At 43.2% G+C, this 24,513-nt stretch overlaps 3 protein-coding genes across 3 annotated transcripts; 1 reads left to right on the top strand and 2 right to left on the bottom strand.

Annotated features, from left to right (window-relative positions):
* Nucleotides 1-130: 130 nt before the first annotated feature.
* On the bottom strand, nucleotides 131-16,323 carry LOC121321727 (protein RRP5 homolog). Its single transcript, XM_041260817.1, has 36 exons — nucleotides 16,215-16,323; nucleotides 15,745-15,856; nucleotides 15,160-15,294; nucleotides 14,806-14,973; nucleotides 14,251-14,412; nucleotides 13,943-14,066; nucleotides 13,329-13,510; nucleotides 12,857-12,964; nucleotides 12,402-12,608; nucleotides 11,842-11,966; nucleotides 11,697-11,757; nucleotides 11,347-11,493; nucleotides 10,074-10,325; nucleotides 9,579-9,725; nucleotides 9,125-9,319; nucleotides 8,763-8,933; nucleotides 8,352-8,574; nucleotides 7,951-8,103; nucleotides 7,612-7,727; nucleotides 6,764-7,272; nucleotides 6,363-6,425; nucleotides 5,974-6,076; nucleotides 5,625-5,714; nucleotides 5,010-5,112; nucleotides 4,734-4,911; nucleotides 4,421-4,477; nucleotides 4,204-4,326; nucleotides 3,861-3,983; nucleotides 3,554-3,734; nucleotides 3,015-3,119; nucleotides 2,743-2,901; nucleotides 2,163-2,413; nucleotides 1,632-1,800; nucleotides 1,393-1,546; nucleotides 947-1,112; nucleotides 131-642 (listed from the first exon to the last, which is right to left on the bottom strand). Exons 2-36 carry the CDS (start codon nucleotides 15,844-15,846, stop codon nucleotides 471-473), a joined length of 5,484 nt encoding a protein of 1,827 aa, XP_041116751.1. The 5' UTR covers nucleotides 15,847-15,856; nucleotides 16,215-16,323; the 3' UTR covers nucleotides 131-470.
* Nucleotides 16,324-16,578: 255 nt separating this feature from the next.
* On the top strand, nucleotides 16,579-18,493 carry LOC121321730 (ATP synthase membrane subunit K, mitochondrial-like). The gene is made up of 4 exons (XM_041260822.1): nucleotides 16,579-16,683; nucleotides 17,267-17,375; nucleotides 18,142-18,240; nucleotides 18,395-18,493. The coding sequence occupies exons 2-3, from the start codon at nucleotides 17,289-17,291 to the stop codon at nucleotides 18,232-18,234; spliced, it is 180 nt and encodes a 59-aa protein (XP_041116756.1). The 5' UTR covers nucleotides 16,579-16,683; nucleotides 17,267-17,288; the 3' UTR covers nucleotides 18,235-18,240; nucleotides 18,395-18,493.
* Nucleotides 18,494-18,549: 56 nt separating this feature from the next.
* LOC121321728 (transcription initiation factor TFIID subunit 5-like) lies at nucleotides 18,550-24,194 on the bottom strand. The gene is made up of 11 exons (XM_041260818.1): nucleotides 23,755-24,194; nucleotides 23,174-23,417; nucleotides 22,599-22,914; nucleotides 22,098-22,261; nucleotides 21,833-21,968; nucleotides 21,502-21,622; nucleotides 20,885-21,014; nucleotides 20,298-20,462; nucleotides 19,949-20,126; nucleotides 19,650-19,827; nucleotides 18,550-19,466 (listed from the first exon to the last, which is right to left on the bottom strand). Exons 1-11 carry the CDS (start codon nucleotides 24,182-24,184, stop codon nucleotides 19,252-19,254), a joined length of 2,277 nt encoding a protein of 758 aa, XP_041116752.1. The 5' UTR covers nucleotides 24,185-24,194; the 3' UTR covers nucleotides 18,550-19,251.
* Nucleotides 24,195-24,513: the final 319 nt, after the last annotated feature.

Here is a 24,513-nt window from a genome sequence, read left to right on the forward strand (position 1 = left end):
AGGAAGGAAGGAAGGAAGGAAGGAAGGAAGGAAGGAAGGAAGGAAGGAAGGAAGGAAGGAAGGATCCTCGTGCCTTAAATAAGGTTTTTCAGTATTCTAATAGAAAATATAGCTACAGCCAAATAGGGGATTTTTCAAATGAATTTAATTATCTTTTATAAGAGGTGGTAAACTATTACCAAAGCTAAATGAGAATACGACATCTTAAAAGTTCTTTCGTTTAATAGCAGAACATACAGAACGGCGAGGGTCAAGATAAGTGATTTCATCCTGAGAACAGGAAACATTGACAGAAGACGAGGTTGGTTTAATTCCTCATCCCCTAAAAGGGGATAAGGAAAGACATCCTAGTTTCCCTCTGATCCAGGATGGGTGTGAATCTGTAGCAGTCAAGGCAGTGCTGGCTGATGTTTTCAGGAAGGTTTGTACTTGCTGCAGTTTCTCTGGGGTGAGCAGTCCGGAGGTTGCGGTCAGCTCTCCGCGCTGGAGCCCTTGGCTTCCACATACTCCATGGCCTTCTCCTTCACCACCTGCACACTCTCAGCAGAGCCGTGCTTCTTCTCGTACTCCAGGTAGCGCTTGAAGAAGAACTTAATTCTCTTTGCTGCCAGGCTCAGGTGGATCACTCGTTCCAAAATGCTCCTGAGACAAATGTACATTGGGATTCAGTTTGTACTGTGTGCACCTCCAAGCATGGCTGATACATTCCTTTACTTATGCCAAGGAGTGCAAGGACTGGGACAGCCAGGGTTGCTTTGGGTTGAGTCCAATAATGGAATGTGACAGTTTCAAACATTTTAGACAATGGATCTTTTTCTTATGAATCTTATTATGCATGTCAATTTATAAAATTTACTACCAGGGGAGGAAAAAAAGGTTGTAAACTTGTTCTGATGCCGTTTTAGTAAGCTTAGGATCTCTACTGTGAACAAACATGGCCACTCACCGGACTTCCTTCTGACTGCCGTATTTGATCATCATGTCGATGTAGACTGACCACAGGTCGGTGCGTCTGGGGTAGTTACCCAGCGTGCTCTCAAACATGGACTTGGCCCGTTCCGCGTCCCCAAACCGGAACTCAAGCTGTGCGAACTTCACGATTAGGTCAACATCTTAAACATGAAGAAAAGGAAAACCATCTCTTAAAATTGACCACCACCATATTAAAACTAGCTGAGCACAAAAAGTTTCCAACGCATCCATTGTAACCAATGATTCCACTCTATCCAGCAATGTTTAATACAAGGAGTGTGATGACTTGCAATTCTAAAATGTCTGTCTTCGCACAAATTTATTCAGAAACCTTGTAATGATTAACCTGGGCTCGAATCAAACCACCGAGACAAAGAAGGTTCAGCCCACACTGTGGTTTAGGAGTCATTCAGTACTCACGCTCTTTGTCTGGCAGGCACTTGAGTGCCCTCTGTAACAGTCTGTGGGTCTCGTCCGTGCGGCCCCGTCTCAAGTAGAAAGCGGCGCAGCTCAGCCAGACTGATCTCTCCTGGCGAAATCTCCTCAGCATGGTGTTGTACAGGCTCTCTGCTTGCTATAGAGGAAGACAGACCAGGAGTTTGAACTGAACCAAGATCTCCTTCTCGTGACATATGATTCCGTGAATTGCTGTTGCTCACCTTGTACTTGTCAGACTTGGTGTAGATGTCAGCGAGGCTCTGGAACACTTTGAGAGGCTCGTAGTGCTGCACCGCTCTCTCAAACACCTTGTTCAGGCTCTCCTCAGTCCCGTACATGTTCTCCAGATTCAGAAGGGCCACCCACACGTTCAGCTTCTCCTGCTCCTCGCTGTAGAGACATGGGGGCAAATCAGACAAGTGCACCTTCACTAGCAAGGAGCCATTCCAAAAGAAACTGGCTAACCGCTCCCCTTTACAATACCTTGTCATTTACTGAATGCCACTTGATTTTTCTTTCTACCAACAGGGTTATTTTATACCGAGGTCCGACGAATCTGAATCGCAATGTAAAACAGGATCCCAGACATGTATTGTAATATATAAAAAAAAAATAAACCCTCCCATTTAGAGTGGAGTTTCAGACACAATAGGTATGACTGCAGATCTGATTAATGATGTAAATTTAGAAAGGCTAATGGATTAAAACCACAACACTTAAAGAAATATTGTCGATGTTGTTTTCGCTCCCACCGGAAGGAGATGGTCTTGAGGGCTCTCTCTGCCACGGCGCGGGCCTGCTCGATCTCAGTAGAGTGGAGGTGGAAAGCCATGTACTGCAGCCAGATGATGGAGCTGTCTGGGGAGCCCAGCACCAGCCGGTTGAAGTCGTTGGCGGTCTGTGGCTGCCTCCCTGGGTCCATCAGCTCGCCCTCCACCTTCGACAGCTCCTTCTCCTGCCGCTGCTTCTCCACATTCTTCTCCCACTTGCTCTTTTTCTGGGGCTGATACACACGAGAGAGACGTACTGTGGATACTGTCTTTGAAGGTGCTAGACACATAACATTCCCATATAAAAAAAGTGCTTATTTTGTGATCGTAGATCTGACTTTTTTGGGGGGGTGATTACAAAATCTTGCTTTACATTTAGTTTATTTCAACGGTAAAGCTGCCACATATAGCAATATGTCTAAGATTTTGTTCCAAAACTGTAGCAGTGCACATTAAATAAACCAAAAGAAACAAAAAAAAAAAAAAAACACACATTCCTTTTATACCACATTAGTTCTTCTAGCCTCACGTGCTTTAAGATTTTGTACCCGACAGTCCTTACCTTCACCACCTCCTCATCCTCCTCACTGTCTGAGGCAGGTGCCCCTCCCCCCATCCCAACTGGCTGCAGAGAGCTCAGTGTAACATCCCAGGAGAACCCTGCGGAGACCTGGAGCCGGGGTGGGGCTTCACTCTTACTGTGCACGGACGGCTTCTTCTGCTGCAGAGGAACAGAAACACAGATTCACTAAACACACTCCGGGACTTTAAAAACAAGGTTTCACAGCAAAAAGCTTCGACAAATGTGACGTCCATCCAGCCCACACCCCTTACCTTTTGCGGTTCTTCCTCTTCTCGGAAATAAACCTCAACTCCATTGTCTTTGTCCTCAGATTTCTTTTGTCTCTTTGTCACTTTCTTATTCTCTACTGCAACCTCCTAGAAGGAAATGCAAGCACCAAGCTGAGGTTTAGAACTGTACTTGATTAAAAGAAATAAAACTGCCCTTTAACAAGTTCTAAATGGCTGTTCGGACTTGTGACTAAAACTACTTGTGTGTTAGCGATTCTTAACTTCCGGATTCTTGTTATGCAACTAAAACCAGATATCGACCTACAGCCCTTTTGAAAGAGGATTTCCCATCAATTATTGCAAGTAGGCTGAAAAGTAGCAGTCTTCACCAAGGTTTGCTATTGCTTCCAATCTCCAATAAATCCATTACAAACAACTGAAAGCGGACTGCTTTATTAACATACAGCAGTGGATCATGACCAGTACCACGGTACAGATAACGCTGCCTCATCACACGCCTTCTTTAATTCCTGATTCAGAGAAGAATGTGTTAAATACACAAGCTGAAAACCGGCCTTTACCTGCTCGCTCTCGGAGGCCCCCCTCTTTCGTTTCTGCTGCATTTTCTTGAACCCCTGCCGCTTCTCCTTCTGTTCTCCCTTCTCTCTTGAAGGAAGCCGAAGAGACTCTGGGAGAACGTCCGGTTCCCCAGTGTCCTCTGGGAGCAGAGACAATTCCACACGATTTTGTTTTTTATCCACACTGCAAAAGGACATACAATACCCCTTAGTACCAGACAGACATGGAATCAAAATATCCCCCCTTTTCTGCAATCGATAGCAACTTTTTTTTGAATGAACGCACTGCACTTGTAATTCCTTTGCTTACCTCAGAACTTTGCAGGTGAGCAGTTTGCCGAGTGGAATGTTTTTCACGTAGACACTGTGATCAGTCACAAAGTAGTTTGTGACGTGTTGATACAGAGATCGACCAGTGATTGTCCTGGACAGGCTGGAATAGAGCAGAAAAGGCAAGTTCATAAACTCGTTCTTCATCAAGGATGAGACTCGCAGCTAGACCAAGGTTTGCTTTATCTTTAGGTGCTCTCAGCACAACAAGAAGAGAGCATTTTATAAATTGACATATTTTTTGTGGAATTCCATCCAACACTACCAACAACCTTAGAACCTTAGAAAAAAAGGGGGGGGGGGGGGGGGGGGGGGAATATTACCCAATAAAGACTCCAGCATCTCCTACAGATTTGACATAGCCTCGTACAATCTGCCCTTTCTTTAGATCTTCAATGGAGAGAATTTCAGGGTCACTCCCTTTGAGATTGCTTATTGGGTTTGTCCTGCAGGGCAACAGATTTACAGATTAAACACAACGGAGAAGCCTAAAATCACACGACTTCAAATGGTCTTTTTTATGTTTTATTTTAGTCTTACCTGGACTGCCTGAGAGACACATGGATTTTCTCATCTTCTCGTGCTAGGACACAACACCTGTAGGAATAGACACATTGTTTGTTACACAGCTGTAGGCTTTTCTATGGATTGTTGCCAGCAGAATGGCTAAAAGCTGGTTAGCAATCCGTAGTAACTCCTCACCAGAAGCTAGAGGTAACATTGCTTTACAGGAACCCCCCTCCATGATATTAGGCACCCCATTATGGTGTATAAATGGAAGATTAGACACAGCCATTGGAAGTTGACTTTAAAATTAAGAAGTTTTCCATTAAGGACAGAGTCCTAAACTAACCTGACGGTCTGGCCAACATAGAACTGGTCTAGTGGAGATGCTGTGTATGTGTCACTGAGGTCCAGGATTCCAGCTCGACCACTCTGCCGGAACGGCAAGGAGACAACGAGGCCGATATGTGGAGTGATCTTTGTAACCGTCCCCAGAGTCAGAGAACCTTCTCCCAGGGAGTGCACTCCTGAAATACAAGAACCGGAGGGACACAGAGATGAGAAATAAAACAGTTTGCTGTGAAGCACACACAGAACGAAAGCGGTAAGCAGACACCATGCGCACCTGAGAGGGAGAGGCAAAGCCGGGTCTTAGAGGAGTTGCTGCAGACGACCAGGGCATTCAGTGCCTGTCCAGGTTTAAACAGCTTCTCCGGGCGTTTCAAATCCTAAAAGTACATATTTAAAAAGGGTCAGCGACATACAAAGAAGGGAATTTATATAGTGTCACAGAGGTGCTTCAACCGTCTTCTCATCTGTTCAATGAGAGGGCTTTCAACACAATTATTATTTTTTTTTTTATGTTTATGAACATTGTTGAAACATGTGTATTTGTATGAGGCTCTCTCTCATCACTTCCTGCATGACCCCACAGTTGTGTCCGAGGTAAGTCAAAGGTGAACTAGGCAGAATCAGACCCCCTTCACGTGTGTGCTGAAAAACAAAGCAATGGAACAGCAGATAAACTGCTCAGAACAGTCCCTGTGTAGCGTCATTCTTCAATAACCTTTAATCATTAGAGAAATGGATTCTCAAACTGGGAATGGCATTTTTAATTAGCCACATAAAACCGTGTCCCTTTGTTCAGATTACCATCATGTCTGAATAGGTTTTGCCAGCAGGTGTTTTATGTGAGAGATTGTCAGCTGGATAGAATGGAACGTGACAAATCAGTGCCTACCTTGGGTTTACAGGTCATTGCCAGCAGCTCCACTGCCCCACGCATATCATGGGTCACCTCCACCTCCAGACATTTCTTGAGGCTGTTGAACTACACCGAGGGAGGAGAGAGCCATCATTAACTTCAGTAACTCACCAATACATTTAAACTTTTAATTAGAGTGCTCACGAAGAGAAATTTAATTTTCACTCTAACCAGATCCCCACATGCAAGACTGCTCGGTTTCTGTCCCCACAATTCACTCTTCAGTGTTGCAGGAGGGAGCATAGTCTGGATAGACTAGGATGCTCAGAAGAGGTTTGCTCTTTCTCTTGGCGAATGCTCCCACACACAGCCTCTCCACACCTACCTTCGACACGAAGCAGGTCACCTCCTGGCCGGGCTGGTAGCTCTTCAGCTTCTCAGACAACGGCTGGTCCTTCACCTCCTTGCTCCAATCTCCCTTCAGCTTGCTGCCACAACAGACAAGAAGCTCAATCAATGGACACAAGGACTTGTACTGCACAGTTACTAACCCAGTTAGGGGTAGAGAGCATTAACAGAACTGCATTGCTAATTCTTAGACAGAAACAGAAATGGGTTTAAACTACAATAGGAATCCTTTCTATATATGGTTTAAATACAAATTTAAAAGCCACTACAGATCTGCCAAGCCAAACATGCTCCCCACAGCTAAACCTATGCACACGTTTTGATTTGAAAGCATACCACAAAACTGGAAAAAGAGAGAAATCTTACCTTGGCTGAACCGTTAGTTCCGGTATTGTGAAAGTAAAGTGTGAGTGGGTGACTGGCAAAAACCTACAAGGAATAAAATGATTTCAAATGCATGTCTAAAAGCAGCAACAGAAAAGACTATCATTTCTAACAACTGAGCCTTTGGCATCTGATACTCCAGTCCTGCTGGTTTCACTGCAAGTCACTCTCTCTTAATATAAAATCAGCTGTACTTACAGACCACTCCCTTGAACAGTATGACATACCGGTGCCAACATTTTCCACTGTGGGCAAACTGCCCGTGTAATACATTTACTTTGGAAGTGTCTGTTTCCCTGTAATTTTCCCTATATGGGAAAATCTAGGCCACAGTATATGAGGAAAAAGAACAGTAAGAACACAAATTGTGTTACCAAACTTACTTATGACTCTTAGCCTCTCTTCCTCCAATTACTCTGGCTGTGATTTTCATCCCCATTTTCAGGGAGGATGTGGGGAAGCTGAAGGGCTTCACGGTTTCCAATATCTCAGACGCATGGATGCTCCCTGTGACACCCCTCTCCAAAGCCAGGAGGACATAGGTGGGATGGATGGACTTGACAGTCCCGCTCACTGTATCACCCAGGCAGCAGGAGTGCTGGATGCCTCTGGGCGCCTCCTCATTGCTTTCTGAGACTTTCTGTTTTCGCTTGGCTTTCCCTGGACCCCTAACCACTAAGGGTAGACCCCCGACAGCCTCACAGCTGAGCTCCCTCACAGAGACCACCAGGGTCTGTCCAACAGACAATCTCTCAGATTCAAACCAGAAGGTGTCGTTCAGATGGGCTGCCACAGGAACTATGGCCAGCTGACCAGTCTCGGCTAACGATGCAATGGCAAAGTCCTTTTCCACATGCTGGACTGTGGCTGAATGTGTTGTGTTCTCCTTCAGCTGAAAAAGAAAGCAAGGACATTGCTTAAAAAGAAGGGATTTACAGCCTTGACCCCTTCAAAAGCCAAAAGCCACAACCCTGAAACACCAGTCATTTTCTGTGAGAGAACACAGGACTAATAATTTCAAACAGAAAAGTGCCTTCATTCTCTGTACATTCTGCCTCTCTTGTAATGTAGTATTGCTTACAATCATTTTATATTAATTGTGTGTTTCTGTGGTACAGCATGTGTTATGTTGCTGTCGAATCAAGAGCTGGCGATTGATGCACTTTCACTCCTGGATTAATGCTGGTACTGGTAGCTCTCTGGTGTTGCACAATCCCAACCCCAGTCTCACCTGCTTGGTTTTGCTGTTGACCAGCTCCGTTCTGAGAGAGAGGTGGACCTGGGAGGTCAGGTGATTAATATACAGGATGACCGCAGTGACATTCTGTCCCAGGTCAAGACTCACACCTGAGCATTTCAATAAAAACAAAAATCTAACATTAAAACGAGATAGATGTCCTGAATACTGAAATCTCCACTGTAACCCCAGTATTTCAAGAACAGGAGTTTATGTAACTTGATTTTCCTTTATTTGTAAATGATGGAAGATGAACTAATGCATTCAAACGAAAGTGATTTATCGTGAATGAAACTAATTACTGGGATGGAGACTAAAACATCCACAGTTTACCAGTCAGGTGATGCTTTGTGGCTGACGCTGTTGCTCCAGCAACCTGGCTAGCTTTAAAGTAAGCTGTCCCATCATCCTTCATTTCTTCTACGGCCAGTTTTAACTTCTGCCCCAACACCAGCTTGGAAAGGTTCTGGGCCACTTCAGAATCACCTGGAAACAGACAAGAGAAAGGCTTTATATTTGTTTAACACCAAAAAACATTAAATTCACTCACAAAAGACCACTAAGCAATGGTGAATTCAATGCAGCGGGGGAAGCCTCGAGCACATGCATTGGGAATCATGGCACACCGCTAAATTTTAGAATTAAGATTTTTTTTTAAGTTCACTGTACACTAACATGTGGGTGCTCCTGCTACAAGGCAGTACAAGTCTGTGCAGTCAGATGCAGCTCCTCACCTCTGCTGGTCATCATGCTGCACACATCCCTCCTCTCCTCCAGGCACTGCCTGAGCAGCTCCAGGCTCTCCTGCCCCCACTCCTCCCCTGAGCTGCACTCCGACACCTTCAAGCTCAGCAGGAACCGCCGCTTCCCCTCATCCAGGTTGGTCACCTTGGCCAGCACTGTCTGCCCTACCTGGAAATGATCGCTCGTGTTCGTCACAAACTTGTCACACATAGCCTGCGGGAGAAAAAAAAAAAAAACAAAAAAACAAGGTGGTCATAATCCAATACTGTCTGACCACAATAAGATGAAAATAGTGACGGTCCCAATTCCCATGTTGGGAACTCAGACCTGCAGAGCATACAGCACTAGTGCCTTGACAGCAACTGAAATGCCAGCGACACTAGCGTTACTTTCCCACTTACAGATTTGGGTGCCAATCCCATCAGTCCATAGGGGAATTCCACAAAGACTCCATAAGGCATTATGTTCTTTATGAATCCAGGCAGCATCATTCCAGACTGGACTTCGGAAAAGTCTTTGGCTGGATAACCTTCCTCGACCGCAGCCTTGATAATGGGCTTCTTACAAAGTATCTACACAGGACGTTAAGGACCAAGCACAATGGTGTATGTTTCAACCCAAAGATCACAACTTCTGCGACGCAGCGAAAGGGTAAGATGAAAGGCACTGGCCACAGAAGGTAAAATAAAAGATGAGAGACAGACTATTAAAATATAAACTATACATAAACAGGAAAAATTTGAACCGAAGCTAGAAAGGATACAATGTGCTCCTTGTTTTTGCTCAGGCACATCACATTGGAGATGATGTCACCCTCTCCAAGTCCCTCCCACAGAAGCCTGCAGTTGGACACATGGTCAGAGAGGTGCGTCATGGGCAGGAAAGCTGACGCCTCCTCTGGAAGAATTGAAACATCCAGTCCATCGATAGTCTTGCGCACAACCGTCACTTTTACAATCTGAAGAGAACACAAGCGAAAATAACCAATAGGAGGGAGAGACAAAAACAAACTGAATGGCATGCATTAGGAATACACTGAACTACTACTGTAAATAAGCATGTGCTATAAACCTTTTATGGATGTACTGCACCATCTCAAAATGTGTTTTACATGGCAAAACAGAGCACAGTGCAAACAGGCATCCTTAACAGTTTTTAAAAGGTGTAACTAAACTAATTTTGAAAAGAGGTGCAGGGTTTATATTAATGTCACCTACCTTCCCAGTTTCAAAGTGAAATGTATCTTTCCCCTGGGCCTGCTGCACCTTGGCTACTTCTGCAGCAACACTGCCCCCTGTGGCTTTGAAGGACAACAGCAGCTTTTGTTGCTCAGGGTCACACTTCAGCACTTTCGCTTTGACAACCTGAAAGAAATGCAATAATGATTCAAAAATGATTAGTAATAAATAATAAACAATGAACATTAGCCTAGAGGGGGTCCTACCTGTACCCACTGTTAAACACACAGAGAGGCCTGGCCATCACCAATGGGGTTTGCATCAACAGAATCTGAATTTATTTATTTACTGGGCATGACATTACACATTATTTACTGAGCATTATATAGCCAGGTTAGCAAATTAGACGCACAATCATAGTCTTTTTTTTTTTTTTTTTTTTTAATAAATACGAATCCTATTAAAATATACTGGTTTCCAGTATGTTAAGACTTTCAACCAAAAAATCTATGCTAGATCTAGTGAGAATCTCACCTGCCCACTGTAGAAGATCTTCTCAGGAAACGGTACTGGCTCCGTACTCAGCTCGTGACGAGGGACCAGCCCGCTGACTTCGTTGAAGAAGCGCACGATGCAGCCAAAGTCCTTGACACACACGATGTAGCCGTGTGCCACCCGGCCTGGCCTAGCATCCTCGTAGCTGCAGATCAGTGGCAATTTGGACTCCACCAGAGCCTTCTTCCGGGTCAGGATCAGCCTCTTTGTGTCAGGAATCACGGTTAGAACCTGTCAAGCAGATATATCTAGTGATAAATATACTGCAGCAGGTAAAAACACGTCTGGATTCCTTTTTAAAATTGTTTTTTTTTTTTTTTTTTTTTTTTTTTTTTTTTTTTTTTTACTTTGTGTCCAATTATTTTACCCACTTTTTCTCCCAATTAAAATGTCCAATCACCCCCCCCCCCCCCCCCCCCCCCCCCCACCGCAGTGATTTCCCACACAGCTCAGGAGAACTGAAGGTTTAGTGGGCGTCCTCCGATCCCACGACTGAGGCAGTTTCCTTTTTTACACCCAGGAACTCGAGAGCTGATGTCAGCGAGCTACCGGCCTCTGGAGGATAAAGGCCAGCTTGCAGGTATCTGCCTGAGCTCTTTAGGTGACTGGTTAGCAGGGTCCACTGTAGCACGATGAGGTGAAACAGTCCCTGCCGGTTTTGCTTCCCTAACCCGTGGGAAGACCAGAGCCAATGAGACACTCCCTCCGAAATCCACAGCAAAAACCTGAACACTTTGTCACTTTATTAGTGTTGTCGAACACGTTAGCTTGACGGCATAACGGTATTTATATAAGGACATAACAGAGGGCGAAAAATATATTACTTTAAGTAAAATGGTTATGGAAATTCGTTTTTTTTTAAACTCGCAAATAAATGGAACAGCTTTCAAACATCGACACCTCCTCTCATCCCTGCTCAGTTTGGGAGGCGAAGCATCAGCAAGCTTCTTTAATGCCCTCCCCCTTCTCTGACAGAGTGTAGTTAAATTGGAACTCTCCTGGAGATTGATGACACAGCCAGAACCCTGAGTCTCCATGAAAAACCCAGATATTAGGCAGGCATGGCTCACCTTGCAAGCATGAGTACCCTCGCTGGCTTTATGAAAAATGCTTTCCTGTTAAATGTACTGACGGTACGCTTTTGCGTCTTAAAACACAATATAGAAGTCTGAATTTCTCTTTATTGGTTTGCATGTGTAGCAGTTATGTGAACCCCTGGAAATATGCCAAAATGCAGCTGCTGGGAACCTACCCGACACCGGATCTCATCCCCTGGGCTGTACTTCTTTTCTGGATTCTTCAGGAGAATGTCTGCCAGATGTGTTCGTGGGACGAGGCCGCGGATGTGATCCGTCACTTTCACCTGCATCCCGTAACGCTCCAGGGAAATCACTATGCACTAGTCAGGAGATTTCAGTTTCAGATCATGCATTCTTCAAATTAATATGACCAAACAATTTGCATGCATGTTTTAAATAATGTGACAATAAAAAACACATTTATCTCACTCACACCAGTTACTGTCGGTAAATACATGTAGAGTAAATAGGGCATTACGTGCTCAGAAAAACGTGTTTTTAAAAATTTTAAATACTTATCTACCCCAATGTGCTGTCCTGGTAGAATGTCCTGGTATCTCAAGAAAGGAGCTTCGATAACACTCCTGGGAAGAAAAAACAAAAACAGTTTAACAGACTGTCTTAAGTGTTTCCGAGTATAAATAAGAATGCACAATCAGCACACTCACTTCCTTAGACTCACTAGCGCCACCTGATCCATGGGGCTGTAATCTAGGATCCGGCACGTGTGGCTGGATCCTGATCCCATCTTGTTGGTTTTCAAGGGCTCCAGGGTTTCTTTCAGGTGATTTTTCTGTAAGAAACACAGAATAATTATTTAAACATCTACACAAGAGAGAATTCAACCCCCACCAAAACTTTCCAGTGTACATATTGTATAATTCTGAATAAGCAAACGGATACAGAGAAACTTCTTGATACTGTACTAACAGTTGGGGCCATATTTAAGTGTTTCCTTCATTCTTTAATTAACTAATCCAAAAAACTCTTAAGTCATAACGATAACTTATTTAACTTCGCCGTTTGGTGCTAGAGTTCATTGAAAAAGATTGGAGTAAACACTTTGGGGGATTAAAAACATTGTTGTTCAACTTGTATATATATAAAAAAAAAAAAACACAATAAACTTGACAGGAATAAACTCCCTGAAGGACTATGATAAGCTAGAACAAATTAATACAAGTCATGGGCCGGGTCAAAATGCCGTCAAAGGACCACGCTTACTCACATGTGCAAAAACCAGCATGCCATCGGGCAGCAGCAGAGTGACGCCGGCGTCCTGGTGGAAAGCCTTGACTGTACAGCCCTCAACCACCTCCCCGATCCGAGCACTCGTCAGAGGCTCCACCACACTGCCGGGCTGCAGGAAGCAGGGCAGCAGGCTTAACCCCACAGTCCGGGAGGAGGGGTGGACATACAGCACACAGGCTTTCACCTGGAGGAGAGGATCAGATGACGGGTTAGACACACACATACACTCCCATCGGCAATATCCTCAGTGCAATGCTGTTGATTTTTTTCTGCGCAGTTAAACTGGATCTGCATGCAAGCATTGCGTTTAGTTGAGCAACTCTGAAAGCATTATTCATGGAATTGAAACGGAAGCACTAACAAGAGTGCACTGTTGATTAAATAAACATGCAGATAGAAGTGTTACAGTTGGTTTAGTCTAGGAGTACTCACTTGGAGTCCTAGCCGGTAGACTTTCTCTTTCTCTGGGTCCATCTGCATGAAGTCTACTGATCCACTAAATGAGGAGAGGAACTCCAGTGTGATCCCATGAGAGGTCAACTTCAAAACAAAGAACAAACAAAACATCAGCCAAGCAGAACAGGCGGGGAATCTGGTTTAGAGTTTCTGCCTCTGAATAATTCACCAGGTCACTGTTTTGCCACCTTTTATAACAAGCTTGAGCAATGTTAACCAACAGACCCAACTAAACAGGTCATTTTCACTATTTCATCCTGGGAAAAAAAAAAAGAACACTGGTAGCAGGGATTTTGTCCAGAACAAAACATATTTTAAATTAATAAAACAGAAAACCATAGCTCAACCATTTTGCACAGGACAACTGGTCAGCTATCACTGCATATACACTAGCTGCCATCTACTAATCATTACAGACCTTACATGTTAACATGAGGGAGTGCGTTACCTTCTTAATCTGAGCTTCCACCAACAGCCCAGGCAGCAGGTTACTGAGGGTCCAGCCTTGCTCTTTATCTGCAAGGGCCTTGGCAACGGCGTTGGGATTGACAGACAAGCGTACGATGCGGCCCTCGCTCTTCACCTCCTCCACCAGGCAGTTCAGATACCGGCCGACCTGCAGGTCCCCTCCTGGATTCACCAAAACAAGGCAGACACAGCATCACTAACGAGTGCCACAGGCAGGAAAAAAGGCTGCGTCACCTTTTCAAATATGTACATGTCTATGTATTCAGGAACCAGTTTATAGTAGCAAAAGTACAACTTCCTTTTACTTCCTGAAAAACCATTACAAATTAAGATATACATTTCAATGGGAAGAAAATTAAATGAGTTAAAATGCTCCATGCACTTCTAATACACACATTTCTTACTCAAAACAGGCCAATAGTGCAGAGGAACCGGGCAAGACCCATGCTGACGTATTTTATAACATGAATTTGAAAGTTAATTTATTTCCTCAGTACAGCAGTGTGGCCTTCAAGTACTTCATGTGTTCTTCCATTCAGAATATTGTACCCCTCTTGTTTTTATTCTAGTAAATCATGGTATAATTAAACTTACCCTGCTCTGTTGCCTTGAGGTCATCTAGGGCTTTCTGTCTGGGTAGAAAAGCCTTCGCTCTGCCAATGCCAATATCGATCAGGAAGCCATGATCCTCTATACTTGCAACACAGCCAGAAATATGCTACAGGACAAGAGAATCTTTCAAAGCACGCGGAAAGTAGGATACACAATGTTCTACAGACAGACCTGGCAGTCTTGTTAAGCTACCCATGATTTCTACATCTTATCTGCTTGTGGTATTATATCACGTTTCTCTTGCAACCCATTACAGTAAAGCAAGTGTGACCCAGACACCCCTAACTCACCATGCCAGGCTTGAGAGAGGCAGCATTCAGACCCTTGTTGACTTCTCTGGGGTTGATTGACAGTTTGATACTGTGATGGCCTTCTTTGGTCAATCCCAGGGTGGACACCACACACCTAACCACCATGCCAGGTGTATAGAGGTGGGCAAGGGTCAACAGTTCCTACAGATGCAACAAGGAAGTCGGACACTGCAATTAAAACAGTCTCTCAACGTACAGGGTATGAAATGCCGTTACTTTACCTAAAAGCACTGTACTAAGCCTGAACTTTAAGAAATCTAGGTTTCACATTTTAGCATCTCAAAAGTTTGACGCAACATTGACGGCTGGTTTCACAGAACCCTGGTTAGCACTAATCTTAGAATCCCTAATGTTAACTTAGGTAAAGCAGTCCACGATTAGAGCTAATCCATGTCTGTGGAACCAGCCCTCAGAGTTTGGGACAAAGGACTAAGAGATCCTGGGTTTAAAATCCCAGCTCAGGTTTCCACACCTGCAAGCAGACAGTACAGTTTATTATTTTTTCAATTCCAATCCCAGTAACATAGCACTCACCTCCATGGCCTCCCCAGCATCCACCTGGTCGTTCAGCAGCTTGGTGTACCCGTCAGAGATGCTGGTCACCTGGACATACCCAGTGAGTCCGTTTGGTAAGCCCACCACCAGCTCAAAATCTTTCACCTCCTTCACACAGCCCAGGATCAGTGTTCCCACTGTGAGTTTCTGCAGACCAATGCACAGGGAATTAAACAACACTCACTATTTAATATCCTACGATCATGTATATTTTATTCCGGGACATACAGCCGTTTTGAAGAGTAAGCCCCAGTGGTATGAGTTTTGTCACTTGACAACACCATGGCTGTTATTACTGTGGCGGTCCTCCATCTACAGTGCATATTCACCAACCTTGAAATGAAGGATTTCCACATTTTTCCCTGCGTTGAGTTTGAGGAATTCCTCTTTTGTATTTTGCTTTGTTTCTTTCTTCTCATCCCCTCCTTTATCCGTCTTTCTCTTCTTTCTCTGTTCAGGATCGTGGGACTGTAAAAGAGGGAGCAAAAATAACACCACCGCAAAACCACATTTTCTATTTTTTGTTGCGATTGTATCTTCATTTCATTATCTTAACCTGCATAACGTAAATAGCTGTTAACATGACAATTGTTTTACTGTAGTAAACATGGCAAATTAGGTTCCAAGAAGAAGAAAAAAAAAAGTAAAAGGCTGCCAGAAAACACGTAATCAGACATTAAACAGGAGAGAAATTAAATACAAAGTATCCCTTTAGTTTGGCCAAATAAAATGTGAGAAATCGGATGGCTCAAAGTGCTATAATGATTCCTTTGCCATAGTATGTTTCCTATTGTATCCATTACAGGGCGTGTTCAAGGCAATGTGGCCGCCTTTTATATAGTCCAGGCTGAAAAAGGACAACACTTTGCACACTGTTTTTCGCCGCCACAATACAAAAGCCTGCTCATAGATGCTCACCACAAACAGGTTGTCTTGTTCCACAGAGTGTTTTACAGCGTGTCCATCACCTGGCTTTTTGAATGTCCCTCCCCGGGGAAAGTCTTCCTCACTCGAGGCCATGTTTCAATGTCTAAATAAAAAATGAAGAAATGCTGTAGGATCCTGCAACACCATGATTGCAGAGTTGTGTATAACGATTATAAAGCATGAAGCGTATTGCCAATCGTTGCAAAACACTGCGCACTTGTGTATATGTGTGTCAATACTATATCTATAATAAAGCAGAAAATAATTCAATTTTCGGTATTTCAAGGGAGGTAACTTCAGTCGCCGCTAGAAAAATGAAAGACTGCATGCCAAAAAAAAAAAAAAACTAGAGAGTAAATTAACATTTTATTTTATAAGCTGAGCTGAAACCAAACGTCAGGGTCTCGGTGCTTTCAAATAAATAACACACTAGCAGCAGCATGCCGGAGTTATTTACCTACCTCTTGCAACTTTCCCTTATTCCAGATTATAAATTCTTCCCAATCGTGAGATTCACATGTGGCTCACCATGTCAATGACCCCGGAAATACACCATCAGACTATGGTCGGTTAATTTAACATTAGTACTTCCTGTGGGGTCACGGCAAAAAAAAAAAAAAAAAAAAAAAAAACCCGCAAATGTTGGTCTGCAAATCTAGCCATTAGGAGGTCAAGAAATACATGATTGACAATAGTATTCTCCAAGGAGGTCCATGCTAACTGCTTTGATTGACATAAAATGATCAAATTTAATAACGAAATAAAATTTTTCCGGCTAAATTTTAGACCAATAGGAGTTTTGTATTTCCTGATTGACTTCGCTTACAACCAATCGTCGTATTCTCTGGGCGGCTGCGCCTCCGCTAGTCTGTTTTCCAGCTGCTGTGAAGGGCACTCACTCACCGAGCTCAAGGAGTCCAGCTTGGCAAGGTGAGGGGCAAGTTAAAACATAAATTACTTACCTTTGTTAATTTGAAGTCGCCACAAAATGCATTAAAGGTTTCGCGATTTGCGGCTGGCATGTTAAGGATAATTGTTGTCTAGTAAGGTTGTGTGTATATGGGACATGTTTAAGTAAAGGATGTGGATAATCGGGTATATACTTATCAGTGTGAAGTGGCACAGTAAACTCTAAACACAATTTAAAGTTGATTTGAAAAATATAAAATTAGTCATTTTGATAGGAAGTAGTATAAACAACGTGGGCCTACGACACGGTGCAGAGTATAATAGTATTTATTTATGTAAATGCATTTCAGTATAAAGCGTGTGTATGGCAGCGTGCCGGTAGTTTTTAAATACACCATCTATAAGTATAATGCAAAGGCAGCGAACTTGACTCCTGAGTAAAATGGCTGTGTGGGGCCTATTAAAACTGCGGTGATGTGTGTATGCACCGCTAGAATGTATACGGTATTGGTAACGTTGCCCTGCTTGTAATATTTTCTTACGACCAAAAGTGTACAGCAAGTTTAAACGTACTTGACTTGCTGCTTCATATCTCTTTTTTCAGTTTTTAGGTAAGAACCGGAATAATGGCAGGACACGACGCAGGATCTCAGCACCAGTTCACTGGTTTCCAGAAATATTTCAATGCCTACACCATAACGGGCAGGAGGAACGTAAGTCTAACACTGGTCCGCTGTACAGTCACATTGAACACAGCCTGTGTGGTGACCTGAAAGCCCTTTGGGATTATATTGAGGTTGTCCACACAGCATCAGTTTTGTAACCCAGGTGTGTGTTTATACCTGCACACAGTGGCACTGGAACATTTTTTAAAGTGGGGGTGCTGAAAGCCATTGAACACAACTGTATCCCCTGCATATGATGGAAGCCATGCAAAACCAAATGGTGCTACCGCACCCCTAGTTCCAGCGCCCTTGAACACATTCAGTGCTGGTTTGTTTGTCATCTATTATCACACTTTTGGGTGTACCAGGTTTGAAATAACTTGCCATGCCATTGCTATTCAAGCTTCATGTGTCTGAAACAAAATCTGGCCTGCTGTTAGGATTAGGATATTTTTATTCATGTATTTCTAAATTCAGATTGTCAAGTAACAGATTATGGGTACGTGGAGATGCTTTTGTAATAATTCAAGTTGTTATACACATTTTGATTGCCAGTGTAATTAATCCTTAATACAACAAGTCTCAATTCCAGGGAGGTCCCAGGACACATGGCAGTAACATATAAATAACAACTACAATGTAGTCGTGTGTACTTGTCTGAGTAGATGTAAAGAAGAATTTAACATGCTTATTGTCTGGTTTGGGCATGCAAGTCCACCTACTATGTGGGGAAAATAGCATTGCGACACCTGGGCCTAAAGCTTGAGAAAGAAGTCAAACAGCAATTCACCTCATCTCTCTCTCTTTATTCTAGTGTGTACTTGCGACATACGCAGGCATTGCTGCCATTGTCCTGTTTTTTAAACTGAAGCCCAAGAAACAGACCCCAGCAATTACTGCAAAATAATGAATGGTAAGATGCAATACTGTGACATCTGAATTCTCAAACTGGAATTGTTTACAAAGTATATTTTGCAATTACCAGGCCTGTTCACTTCTAATAAGAAATGTCTCTCTACAGTACCCCCCTTTTAAAAGTTAATTACTTGACTTTTTGTGTTTTTTAGGTTCCAGTTATGCAGAGTGAGTCACATTTGTCATCATCAACACTGTAGCTGAATTCTTAAGTGATCAATGTTGAAAAAATAAAGAACATGAAATTCAAATATAGAAACTTTGTTTTTTATTTACATGATATAAAACTATATAAAAAAAACTGCACACACACTACATTGGCAGTGATTGTGGTCAGGGGAAGTCACATCATTGAAGTTCATGGGAGATTGGCCACTATTGGTACTTGGATGAGTTTTACCCTTCAATAACAGGGCAGTCACACACACAATAGAAGGCCAGCTAAATAATTAAACAATTCCACAGGTGATGTCAACAACACCGAATTTAATTATCATCTCAGCACAGGGGGTAACTTGGCTGTGAAGAGCCACTGGTTCAGTTTGGTTTTTTTGTTTCCTTCATGGAGACATTTGGGCTTGTCACTGCAACTATATTCATGGGTGTAAAAAAAAAAAAAAAATCTTTAGAAAAAGGAAAATAAATTATGTAAAACAAAACACCACCATGAAGGCTTCCAATACTTTTCACATTTCCATTATTGTGGTTTAGAGGGTTTTGAATACTGCCTTATTTCTAATTTTTGTATAGGCCTTGGTTTTAGCAGGCAAATAAGCTGAGACTGCCAAGCAAGGTTCAAAGGCAGATGTGAAGAGCACTTTAATAGTCTGTGCGTTCTGAAGCATTTTCTTCCTCTTGATCTAACACTGCACTTCAAGGCTAAATGGTTATCAACCACACAGCAGCTTTCCATGCTCTCAGAGTAAAAGTCCCTGGCTTCCTATGTTCTGCAGTTGAACATTAATGTGCAATGCACAGACAGGTTCAGCAGACCACTTGATGCCAATTGCTAAGGGTTATATGCCCCTGCACCGAGCAACAAGTTTCTGCGTGTGAAATGGAGGTGTATGACTGGAGTGGATTTGGTCATGTATGACCCCAGTAACAGCTCCTGAGAGTTTTCTGGAAGTGTAATGTGTCCAGTTGCTGCAGTGAAATCATCTGTCTCTATATCGTCAAAAGCTTTTACTGTGTCCCATAGTCGAACAGTGTTATCCATGGAGCCTGTCGTGAAACAAATACGAAAAATGAAGATATAAAAATATGAACGAATGTTGCATCAAGTAAGCTTTACATAGTGCCTAATTTTTCAACAATACACATGTTAACAGAATAGATTAGTACAAATTTTTGGTAAAATATTTCTAGCCACAATTATACCAACACATAAAATGCATTCTGGCTGACCTGATGCCAGAATCTCTCCATCTCTGCTGAATTTAAGTGCATAGACAGTGTCCGTGTGCCCTTTGAGTTCACCGATCATCAATCCATGTCCGATATCCCAGAGCAGGACTCTTCCATCTGTTGCTCCAGATGCCAGAAATTTCCCATTTGGAGAGAATGCCAGACAGTGGATTGGGCCCTAGGAACAAACGCATGGGTTGACAGTCAGACATTGTTTAGTGTTTTTAATTAAACAAATCGCACGCCAAAATACAGGCTTCTTGATCTCCATGAAGCAAGTATTTCCTGTTTGACTCTACCTTGTGCCCTGTGAAGATACGGACGCAGTTTCCGTTCAGTACATCCCAGAGTCGGATGGTCCTGTCAGCTGAGCCTGTGGCTACATAGTTGGAGTTGGGGTGGAATCGGGTGCAAGTGACATCAGCAAGGTGGCCAGAAAACATCCGTAAAGGCTGGTAGTGATCTGTTGCCCAGAGGCTTTTAAAAAGACAAGAATCAAAACCCATCACACACGTCGCTGGAATTGGGCAGCAGTACAAGAACAATCCCACGAAATAAAAGTGAAACCAAGAGGAACCTGAACAGGCCACCACAGGAGGGAAATGTACAAAGTATTACAGCAGCTTTGACAGCGGAAGAGTTTCTTACCGAGCAACTCTGTCGTGTCCTCCCGATATGAAGTAGTACCCATAGGGGGAGAACTGGGTGTCCCACACAGGGTAGTTGTGTCCTTTGTATCCCACTAGACACGTGAAGGTCTGAAGACTCCATAGCCTAACTGTGGCATCCTCTGAGCATGACAAAAGGTAGTTCCTAAAGTATGGACATGTACAAATTAGCACCATTTGGATTTAATTTGCCTACATACAATAGAAATTAATCAGTGTCCCGATTAGTAAAAGGAGATTTAATAGTTTACCCACTTATGTTACTGTTTGTCACTAATATAAAAAAAAAAAAAAAACTTTAAAAATGTATTTTTTGTTTTTAGTTTTTTTTTTTTAAACGGTAGTACAAAGGGTGTTTAAGGCTCAGATTTTTTTTTATTTCATTTATAAAAATATACTAAGAACAAACACATAGGGTAAATTAATATATACATTTGCTCAGCTGGCAATATACAGACAAACCTGCACAGAAGACTAACTCTCCATAAAGCTGCTTTTAAATGGTTCTTTACAAGCTGTGAGCAGGCTTGACCACATTTGCATCCTGTATGCCAGCCTTGTCCTTACCTGTCTGGACTGAAGCTGATCCCATAGACTGGTCCACTGTGCCCATACAAGTTCTTGGACTCACTGGCAGTTTTTTCATCCATAATCCTCTCCAGCACATCGTCAGAATCTTTATCAATCAGGCTCAGATCTAAAACAAATCACAAAGAGGTTCAAGAACAATTTAGCTACATCCCTCTCTAGCTGCATCAAACATACCGCCAAGATTATTGCTGGACAGAACGATTAGTTGACCATATTAACAAGCAATCAGGCATAATGGAGTTCAACTTCTTAAAAGTACAACGCACCAAACATTAAAATAGTTAAATTGCTTGTATTATGTTTTGCTTCCCTGAGTTACAATGGCACATGTTGACAATTCGTTGCAGAAACACGCCCGTTTTGTTCGTGAAGTGATAGGAAGTCTTTAGTTTGGATCTGAAACTACTGTTGCAGAATGTAAACAAACTGGATACCAGTCTCACAGAATTTTAACACAGTATAAACATGAACAGGACTGGAGCAGGTCACTGCACCCTAAAGAAGCCCTGACAAAATGGGGATTTAAAATGTGCAGGTTACAGCATGACAAGACAAGTTCCTCAGTGTATATCCCCACTTCAGTCAGCGTTTACCTCCTGCAGTCTTCACACCCCGCAGTTTCTTTGGGGTGACACTCCACACTCGCACTGTCGAATCTGCAAAACCTCCAGCAACCAGACTGGAATCATCCGTAAAATCAACTGCTGTTAAACCCTAAAAAAACAAAATCGCACATATTCTAACACCAACTCATCCATGTGTCTCATCACTGTGAGTGGACACAATCCGCTGGTTTTGATTTGCATTATTAAGTGCAAAGCAGTCAAACACAAACGCTTCTTTTCCACCTCTTTAGGTGCTTCCAAAATGAAGACAATGTTATTTTAATACTGCAGCCCAGTAAAGCAATAATGTCCCTCTTACCTGGTAGGCATTGAGAAAGGTGTAGAAGCAAATGGACGGCAAGCTCTCTGGACCCAGACGCACCCGTTTGGTGGCTTCTTTCATATTCATTATTTTATCCAGCTTGTCTGAATCTTTCAGCTCTGGGAGAGGAATTCTAAAGTGAAACAGGAATGTAAAGTAAATTTAGCAAGCTGATAAAATGACTCCCTTTTTATATTATAAACAAGGCGAAACCTGAAAAGGTGCGTCTGGTCGGCAGGAGGCCCAGCTCAGCTCAGCTCACCTGCTTTGCTGTGGAGCGTTAGGGTCCTGTTTTTTGCTCTTTGATCCCGTGCTGTCCTTTTTGGGCTTCTTCTTTTTGGGTTTTCCTTCCTCATTTTCAGCCTCTTCATCCTCGTCATCCAGGGGCACCTCGATTTCTGGTTCCTTCAGCAACCCATAGAAAACCTGAAGCAATTCAAAATCAATGAAAAGCATTGAGTATGTTCTGTCCAACTGAATAATCTTGGTTTGTGATGCGATAGCCCCCAAACCTCAAGACTAAGGAAAAAAAGACTCTAGTCCACTGAACTTATTTGTTATGCCTCCCATACTACATCCACTAAACTGCAATAACTTTTGTTATAAACTTGTCCAATGAGCCACCTAGGTTTTAATTTTATTGCTATTTGTATTGCATTTGTGAAGGATTTCCCTGGACACAGAATCTCTAAAACGCCTCAGTTAAATCCCAGCAGCCCGAGCACCCCTCAGTTTCTTTAGCACTTCCCGGAGGCAAAAGCACCTTAGCTTTGTTAGCCTCCCGCTTCGCCTCCCCAGCCAAACTCCCAGACATGCTGTCAATCTGGCCCTTGCTGCGAGGCATCCCATCGAAGATGTCTATGTAGAGGTGCTCCTGGATGATGTTCCAGATCTGGTTGTTCTGACGCTCCTGGAGGTGCCTCTTCAGCAGCTGGTAGGAGTCGCGGGAGATCCGCAGCACGAACTTGCTGGTCCGGAAATCCAGCAGGGTCTCGTTCCCCTTCATGTGCTCGCTCTTGGTCAGTCCAGAAAGAATGCGTAAATCGTCCTTGTAATAACATTCCTGATCCCCATGGAATCTAATGGGAGAGAGACACAGTCAACCTCGCCTATACAGTTAATGGAATTTGTTCTTAAGTTGTTCATGAGGGCTACAATCCCTTTCTTCAACGATTACCACCTTTAACTCCTTCACGAAAGTTGGGGACATACCATTTACATGGAGTGACACAAGTTGTTTTTTGCATGTGTTTATTTTTATTAATAACCGCATATCTAACTACAAACAAAAACAGGCAAACAAACGATCAATTAAAGAGTTTTAAATGTGGATTTTACTTGTCAAAAAATGCCTTGGCCTCCTTCTCGTATTGGTTGTAAACCAGCTCCAGGTACATGTGAACGAAGAGCGGGTAGAAGACCTGGGACAGCTCTGCTCGGTGACAGTCCAGCACCGAGTCTATGAACCTCTTCAGTCCGCTGTAATAAACCGGGTACAGGACCGGGTCCCCCTGCTGGCTGTAGGCCGCCAACACTACGTTTACATCTGGCTGGTCTTCCCCTCCGGTGACTACCGGTGCCACTGACAAAATGTAAACACATTATTGCATTGACACGTTTTTACTTTTTTTTTTTTTTGCAGCCATTGTAAAACATACTAGATTTGGAATTTAACGTATTTGCAAAAAATACAATATTTTACTATGCCTCGGTGTAGTCCTACAATACAACAAGTAGTACATTACCGGTAGCTAATTGCTTTGCACAAAAGAACTTTGCTGGGTAACTAAATTACACGTAAAGAAAAGGTAATGCAACTGAAGTCTTAACTTAATTTCGTCTTCAGTTCCTTGATCAACAGTTTTTACAAATGAGTTACCATGTTTTAAAATAATAAAGCACGCTCACTCCCAGCTTACCCTTTGCAGGCGCTGGAGTTGCATTCGCGCTTTGAGCTACAGCAACAGCCCCGGCCACTCTGCTAAGGACTGAAGAGGCATCCCCGCTTTCTGGTTCTGCACCTCCCCCGCCTCCCAAGCCTGCTCCCCCGGGGGCAGCGCCCTGCGAGTCGCCGGTTTCATTGAGTAACCCTGCCTCGCGTCGCAGAATCTCCTCGGACTCGAAGAGTTTGCTCTTCTTGAGGAACTGCAGCACAGCCAGCAGGGTCTGGCGCTCCGTCGAGTCCGTAGCTGCAGCGGCTGGCTTCTCTGTAGCCACTGCAGCCACAGGCGCTGTTGGGGGGACCCCTCCGCTGGCGTCGCCAGGGTTCCCCGGAAACTCATTCGAAGCTTCTGTTTTGATTTCATTCTCTGGCTCCGGCTCAATCGGCCCATCTTGCACAGCCGCCATTTTCTTATTTGCAAACTAAGGCTTTGCGACACTGACGGCAACTTGGTTTTACGATAATTATACACATGGGGGATATGTTGGGATCTACGACAGCAATGGCAGTCTTAACGGCAAAATTACTTCATTGTTTCATCTGGACGAACGTCCGAAATTTTACGGTAACTAAAAATACAAAAGAACAATTCTAAAACTAAGTGAACAGTAGCCCATACATCCCAGATAAAAAAAAATGCATCGTGTTGTTCAGCTGTAATGGAAAACTATTGCTCAGGTCGTTCGATATGTTATTGTATTTTATATACATTTTGATACGGACGAAAGTAATACTT

Source organism: Polyodon spathula, chromosome 10 (assembly GCF_017654505.1).
Source record: "Polyodon spathula isolate WHYD16114869_AA chromosome 10, ASM1765450v1, whole genome shotgun sequence".
NCBI classification, from domain to species: Eukaryota; Metazoa; Chordata; class Actinopteri; order Acipenseriformes; family Polyodontidae; genus Polyodon; species Polyodon spathula.

Excerpts from the sequence above, each read along its gene's own strand:
- LOC121321727 (XM_041260817.1), bottom strand. The coding sequence starts at position 15,846 with ATGGCCTCGAGTGAGGAAGACTTTCCCCGGGGAGGGACATTCAAAAAG. Across the intron at positions 4,327-4,420 it reads GTGTCTCTCAGGCAGTCCAG|GACAAACCCAATAAGCAATC; the intron begins GTAAGACTAAAA and ends GTTGCCCTGCAG. Across the intron at positions 3,984-4,203 it reads GATGCTGGAGTCTTTATTGG|CCTGTCCAGGACAATCACTG; the intron begins GTAATATTCCCC and ends GCTCTATTCCAG.
- LOC121321730 (XM_041260822.1), top strand. The coding sequence starts at position 17,289 with ATGGCAGGACACGACGCAGGATCTCAGCACCAGTTCACTGGTTTCCAG. Across the intron at positions 17,376-18,141 it reads CCATAACGGGCAGGAGGAAC|TGTGTACTTGCGACATACGC; the intron begins GTAAGTCTAACA and ends TCTTTATTCTAG.
- LOC121321728 (XM_041260818.1), bottom strand. The coding sequence starts at position 24,184 with ATGGCGGCTGTGCAAGATGGGCCGATTGAGCCGGAGCCAGAGAATGAA. Across the intron at positions 22,915-23,173 it reads GCCAAGGCATTTTTTGACAA|ATTCCATGGGGATCAGGAAT; the intron begins GTAAAATCCACA and ends CTCTCCCATTAG. Across the intron at positions 21,015-21,501 it reads GGGTGTGAAGACTGCAGGAG|ATCTGAGCCTGATTGATAAA; the intron begins GTAAACGCTGAC and ends GATTTGTTTTAG.